This window comes from Gymnoscopelus braueri, assembly GCF_963280865.1.
Source record: "Gymnoscopelus braueri genome assembly, chromosome: 19".
Taxonomy (NCBI): domain Eukaryota; kingdom Metazoa; phylum Chordata; class Actinopteri; order Myctophiformes; family Myctophidae; genus Gymnoscopelus; species Gymnoscopelus braueri.
Window position 1 is genome coordinate 38,486,479 of NC_137621.1, and position 7,500 is coordinate 38,493,978.

At 44.0% G+C, this 7,500-nt stretch overlaps 1 protein-coding gene across 1 annotated transcript in view; it reads left to right on the top strand.

The window, feature by feature from the left end:
- akap6 (A kinase (PRKA) anchor protein 6) overlaps nt 1–7,500 on the top strand; it is a gene marked incomplete at both ends in the record, with an annotated part of 109,267 nt that overhangs the window by 22,068 nt on the left and 79,699 nt on the right. Inside the window, 3 exons of the mRNA XM_080414293.1 lie at nt 5,804–5,913; nt 6,868–7,012; nt 7,478–7,500. The exon at nt 7,478–7,500 is cut by the window's right edge and continues 790 nt beyond it. Coding sequence (XP_080270419.1) covers nt 5,804–5,913; nt 6,868–7,012; nt 7,478–7,500 — 278 coding nt within the window. The remainder of the gene's footprint in view (nt 1–5,803; nt 5,914–6,867; nt 7,013–7,477) is intronic.

Sequence of the window (7,500 nt, forward strand, 5' to 3'; positions counted from 1 at the left end):
CACCACATGAAAGCAGCGTGTAAAACACACACTTTGTGCTGTGATAATGATTTCACTACCTAGGCAATATGCTGTGTTTTGTCATGTAATATGAGTGGGGGAGGGGGGGGGGCGGGGGGTGAGTGTTGTACCGAGCAAGCAGTTCAATGGAGCGTTTGAAGACCGCTCGTCAATCACATTGATCAAAGATGTTGGTGAGATATGAATTATTTAGGGCTCGAGATTTACACGACCCCGAGAGGGAGTCGACCCCATAATCACAGCATCCCCGGCCGATTCAATTCTGGACTTTTTGTTATCTCTCTCTCTCTCTCTCTCTCTCTCTCTCTCTCTCTCTCTCTCTCTCTCTCTCTCTCTCTCTCTCTCTCTCTCCTGTGTCTATGGGTGCGTTCGGAAATACAGCACTGAGCGCACTGGCCAATACAAACTAATAGGCGAGTGCGCTCCGGTGCGCAATATCCGAACGCACCCTATGTGTCTAAGTAGTGGAGTCAAAAGTACAACATTTGTCTTTGATATGTAGTGGAGTGAAAGCATAAAAACAACTAAAAACTAATACTCAAAATAAAGTACAGATACTCAAGATATGTACCGTACTTTAAGTGCACTACTCAAGTAAATGTACAGTACTTTGTTACTGTCAACCAGCGGTCTACAGGAGATGATGTGTGGGTGATACAGTGGGTAGAGGAGGTGAGATGAGCTGTTATAACCCACTGACCTGGGGTCAGTAAGCAGAGAAGGTTTATGAGGGCGGATCACTGTCTGTGTGTGTTTGACACGGTCTACTTATATTAGGAAGCACGCTGTAGGGAATGGCGAAGACATGAGGGAGATGAGAAGACGTGCTTCTCTGTGATACTTATGTATTAAGAAGACAGACAGAAAAGCTGAGAATGAGAAGAGAAAGAGAGACAGACAGTATGAAGCTAAGAATGAGCAGTGGTGGAAAAAGTACTCAAATATTGTACTTAAGTAAAAGTATCAATACTGCAATGTAGACTTACTCTGTTACAAGTAAAAGTCCGAAATTCGAAATTTACTTGGGTAAACGTACAGAATTATTGGTATCAAAATGTACTTAAAGTACCAAAAGTAAAAGTACTACAATGTTTGAAAATAGCAGATCTACAAGCTCACAACGCGTTGTGAGCTTGTAGAGCTTGTAGATTTTCAAATAGCCTAGGTATAAAATTGGGCTAAAGTGGTTAATGTATGTTTTATAACGTAATAATTGATATCTGCAAAGTAACTAGAACTAAAGTTTTCAAATAATTGTATTGGAGTAAAAGTACAATAATTGCCTCTGAGATGTAGTGGAGTAGAAGTAAAAGTATAGACAATTGGAAATACTAAAAGCACCAACATAAAGAAACCATTGTACTAGAGAGACTGTAGGAAATCTGAGAATCAGTGTAGGAGAGACACACTGGGTTTTGAAATACAACATATTGTATTCAATGTGTAGGCTACAGTATGTCTCAATGCAGTGCTGTGCTATGCAGTTCTTTGCAGTGCTGTGCAGTACAGTACATTGCAGTGCTGTGCTGTGCAGTACAGTTCTTTGCTGTGCTGTGCAGTACATTGCAGTGCTATGCAGTGTGTATTTGAGTGACTCCTCCTGGTATCTTTCGGAGGAACCGTGAGGAGGTCATTGAGGTAGCTGGAGTCTGCCAAGCTAGCTGCCTGTTTGACCTACATTCGCACATGCCTGCCATGTTATTTAGGGAGTGGAAGGTGTGCGTGTGTGCGTGCGTGCGTGCGTGCGTGCGTGCGTGCGTGCGTGCGTGCGTGCGTGCGTGCGTGCGTGCGTGCGTGCGTGCGTGCGTGTGTGTGTGTGTGTGTGTGCGCGTGCGTGCGATGCGTGCGTGCGATGCGTGCGTGCGTGTGGCCTGACATACTCCAAAACACAGCAGCACAGTGCGAGGTGGTGTTTTGATGTGTTGCTACGGCCTGTTACTATGACTCGGCGGATTATGATGCATGTCACATACTGTAGTTACTTTGAGATAAAGGTGCAGCTGCTCACCACAGTCCTACTTTAGTACATGATTTATAGCATGATTATCAGCTCAGTGCTGCAGCTTTACACAATCCCCATTTTAAACAGAAACACAATAGAAAGGACAACTAGCTTGAATTTGATCCTCTCACTTCTAAGTCACATTCTGAGATGTCGTAGGTCAAAAAAATTAAGAGCCCCATTTACCTTGATGCAAATAAATAGGGCTTTGTGTGTGTGTGTGTGTGTGTGTGTGTGTGTGTGTGTGTGTGTGTGTGTGTGTGTGTGTGTGTGTGTGTGTGTGTGTGTGTGTGTGTGTTTCTTTTCTTTTCTTGCTTTTGTCTTTTCTCCTTGATTTCATGCAATATGTAAGCGTTTTTGTAAGCATGTCTTTGTGTGTGCGCACGTTTGTGTGTATATGTGGAAGTCAGCACCTTACCACACAATCACTCGCAGTAGTTTCTCACGCCTGAACACATTTTTAGTTGGATTTAATTGTGCTTCATGCTCCTGCCCAAAGACTTTTGCAGTGGTTGTGTCGTGTCATGTAATAGTTTGAATCTTGCAGGGTATGGGAACTTTGCTGATAAAAAATCATGTAAAGCGCTAGGGTGGCGCAGTGGTAAAGTGCCTGCCCACCACCGCCGAGGTTGCGGGTTCGAATCCACCGCGCTGCATCCGGCTTTGTCGAGCGCCTACACGAACACATTTGGCCCGTGTTAGGGGGAGGGAAGCCGGGGCGGGGAGGGTGATAATTCTCATTGCATGTATTCCTAAGGGCTGGAGGGCGGCACCTGTCAGCAGGGAGTGTTGGGCGGGAGGAGTAGGGCGAATGCTCTACGTCCTCCCGGTGGGGGCTCCTCACTGGTAGGTGAGTCAGAACAACGGCAATGACAACACAGAAATGTGTGTGAGGAGGAATCAATTGGCGTTATGACTAAATTGGGGTGAAAAAGGTGTCAAAATTAAAAAATCTTGTAAAACTCTACACAGTAAGCTTTAATTTAACTCTAAGACTGTAGTGTACTTGTAATGAGGATTTCAAAACTAGTGTGGGGCCTGGTGCTGGGTTGAAACCTTTGTTCATTTATAGCGTTGGGGATGTTGAAAACATGTAAAGGGAATGTGATTTGCTGTGTCACTGTGTTTGCAGTGTTGACAAGGATGATGTCATTGAAGTAACTGTAACAGTATAGCTCCTTAATATAAAACATCATGTTTTAACTCGCTCCCTCTGCTTTTAAACCTAGGAGTCTGTCTGTCTATCTGTCTGTCTTTCTGTCTTTATAATACTAATAATAATTTTAGTCTCCAATCCTTTGGGGGTATTTTTGTCACTGAACTTTTGCACAAATGTGAAATTTGTCGTGTGGAGTTACCCATCCAAACTATTAGGAACAGTGGGCGCCATTAATGCAGCGCCTGGGGAACAGTTAGGGGTTAAGTGTCTGGCTCAGGGACACTTCCACACATAGACTGGACGGACCAGGAGACCTTCTGATTCCCATGCAGACGGCCTCTCTAACCATTCAGCTATGGCCGCCCCTGTCTGACTTTATGTCTGTCTGTCTGTGGTTTGTGAGTCTGTCTCCCTGACTATGAATTCATAGTTTCTGTAATTAGTTTGCTAATATGAAACTTCTTAGCTTCAAATGTCATCTGGCATCACTTGTGAGTCTTAATGGCACAGACAGAGACATTAAAGCAGGGACACAGAGACACTGAGGAGGAAAGAAAGATAATTACATTTCACTTATTCAGTTAATCGAGAAAACCAGATGGGGAGTGAAATAAGAGAGAGTTAAAGACCTGAAGAAAGAGAAGTTGAAACGAGGTGGTAGTCGAAAGGAGATAGACTCCATGTTAAAGATACGCACAATTTTCATTCGTATATATTGCTTGTAATGATGATTCTGATTGGACTGCTTTGAACTTGCTATTCTAATTGGATGGTTATACTGTATGTTAAGCGATAGTGATTTGACTGCTACAGCTATGGCGGTCATTCTGAATTGAGAGCTTTGTAATGACTATTTCGATTTGCCAACTTTAATAACCACAATTAGCTACAGCTATGACGGTCATTCTGAATTGAGAGCTTTGTAATGACTACTTCGATTTGCCAACTTTAATAACCACAATTCTAATTGGACAGTTTTGTAACGATAACTCAGGTTGGATGTTTTTAAATGGTGATTCTGACTGAATTGACTTGTAACACTGATTCAGATTGGTCAGCTTTGTAACTGTTATTCTGATTGGACGGCTTTATGACAGCGATTCCAATTTGAAGTTTGTAAAAGTAATTCTTATTTGATCAGGGTTGCCAAGGAGGCATGCACTTTGAGGCCCTGTCACATGCTCTCACCACCAAATTAAGGGAAAATAATACAGGGGAAACACTAATAAGCTGACTTTCTTTCAGCATGACCATTTGAGATGAGTTCATTCATTATGAGAGACAATCTTCATTAGAACTGCTGCTTTTCATTTTGCATCACCCAGATGTTTGCTTTCTTTCTTGGGGCACACGCCTTTCGTGCAGATGGTTGGGGGTTCGAACACTGCCTGGGGTCGACGTCAGCAAGGGCATGCGGTCGCAACGGGTTCCTAACGCCAAATCAAATGGATTCAGATCTGAGCTAAGTCTCTTGAGGCGGCGCGTCTGAAGCCTGTCCTGGACGAGAGTCTCCAGACGTAAAAAACTAACAAACACACACTATATGTACATGCCATTAAAAGTTGTATTTGAAAAAAAAAATATTGGCAACCCTGATCTAAAGTGAATAATAACCCGAGTGAATAATCTCCTCCTAAATGACACGCGCACACACACACACACCCACGCACACGCACACGCACACACACACACACACACACACACACACACACACACACACACACACACACACACACACACACACACACACACACACACACACACACACACACGCCTACCAAAGAGCAGGCACACCTGTTTGGTCTCAAACTCTTATACTGTACGTCTCATTATTTTACACTATCGTGTCTTACTAATGTTTGTATGTCCATGTGTTTTGTATGCTTGAGTGCACGTGGAACAAACAATGTAGCTTTTCATTCTCCCGTCTTTCCTCTTTTGTGGTGTTGTCACGTAGTTTAACACATGGTTGCTGTCGGGCAGAAACCTCTTATCTCCATATTCTAACAGTTTTTTCGTAATTTAACGCCCTACTTGATCATTCAGCGTCAGCATCAAAAGGCGACGTGTTTCGAGCTACTTTTGCTACCATTGAAATGGAATCCTGAAAAGTAACAGTTTTGGACATATGAGGTTTCCACCCGACAGAGACGATAGTTTTAACACATTACACTCGTGGGAAACTGTTCCGTGACTCCAACTGAGTCATGTCATGGACATGGACACATGACTCTGTGTAGTTGCTGTACTTCTGCTTTCCCCGCGGCAAACAGCGTGTAGAATGCTTCTCTGAGAGAGCTGCTGAACCTCAGTTCAGCACGAGTTACAGGTTAGAGAGCGGGTCTTTCAAATGAAAAGGAATGTGTAGTGTGTGTGCACCACAGCAGGGGGGGCACACAGGGAGTAGTTAGGGGTTCATTGCACATTCTTGCACGGGGAGACCTCGTTAGGAGCCTGGGGGATCGAACCGGAGACCTTGAGATTCCCAGACGGGCTGAACCACTGCCAGCCCTACTATATAGTTCATGTGAGGCTGGATGTTTTTTTTTGTGAAGGTTTTTAACATTTCACCACCTGAAATTTCATTGCTCTCTTTTTGGCGTGTGTGTGTGTGTGTGTAGGACATCTGTGAGGACATCTCTGACCATGTGGAGCAGATCCACGCTCTGTTGGAGACCGAGTTCTCCCTGAAGCTGCTGTCCTACTCTGTCAACATCATAGTAGACATCAGGTAGGCACGTATACATTGTTGTTGTCGGGCAAATTAACGCCCTACTTGATCATACTACAGCGTCACTCAAAAGTAGCAGATCCACAAGCTCGAAACGCGGGGCGAAGCGACGCGTTTTGAGCTTGTAGATCTGCTACTTTTGCTTTTTTTTTTATTTGAATCCTGAAAAGTAACAGTTTTGGTTTTGGACATATGAGGTTTTCCATCCGACAGTGCACTGAGTATTTTTACTGTGTAGATTGTAGAATGCTTTATACACAGAGAGCAGTGTAGAGTAAAGTGGTGTTGTTTGTTGTGAATGGTTTAAAAATGTTAGTCACACTGTGTAACTTTATTCAATTAAACAAAAGTTACTTTTGTCACGATTATATTTTTTACCATAACCGTTCCACATAAATATGTTTTTGACAACTTCTCTAAACACGCACAGACACCAGAAATGTACCGGGAAACGTATTTATTTATGGCGTTAATACATACCATTAATTATGAAAACGCTGTTGGTATACTTTCCAAAAACATCCTTGGCACTAGGACCCTGCAGCATTCGTTCTGGAACAGTACTGCCGTGGTATCGTTTGATATTGTTGATACTGTATTCTGATACATAGCAGTTCTAACACCATAGACAGATCAGAACTGTCATCGAAAAGACTACTGAAATGGCAGTATGACTTTAAATAATGCAGCAGAGGAGAGATTTATAAAAGAAACCGGTTTGTGGGATAGATTGTAAGGGGGTCCAGGGGACTCTCAGGGTTCCTTGAGGGGGTTGTAAATTGACCCTTACAAGTCTGTAACAAGTCTGTAACTCTGACATTTTAACGTTTGAGAACCACGGAGTAAGGGCACTGAGATAAACAGAAGGGGGCGGTAATGCAACTAATACTGACGCCAAACGCCATAAAACTCCTCAAAGAAGAAGACCTAATGCTTGACTGTAACTGGTTGCAGGACTGTGCAGCTGCTGTGGCACCAGTTGAGAGTGTCTGTCCTGGTGCTGAAGGAGAGGCTCTTACAGGGACTACAGGACACCAACGGCAACTACACCAGACAGACTGATATACTGCAGGCCTTCAGCCAGGACCACCATCACCAGGTACACATGCACATGCACGTGTGCACGTACACGCGCACATGTACTGCGCGCACACACACACACACACACACACACACACACACACACACAGACAGACAGACAGACAGACAGACAGACAGACAGACAGACAGACAGACAGACAGACAGACAGACAGACATGTGCAGGCAGGCACACACACACACACACACACACACACACACACACACACACACACACACACACACACACACACACACACACACACGCAGGACCTCTGATTGTTTTCTATTGTTCATCCATCCATCTGTCTCTCTCGTCCATCCTCACCCCTTTCTCCCATCCCTCTCATGAACCCTCTCTCTTCTTCTCTCTCTCTCTCTCTCTCTCTCTCTCTCTCTCTCTCTCTCTCTCATATATACATATACTATATATAAACATCCCTCATTCCCTCTCTCCAACCCTCCTCTCTCTCTCTTTCTCACCAGACTCGTCTGGACGCTCTGACGGA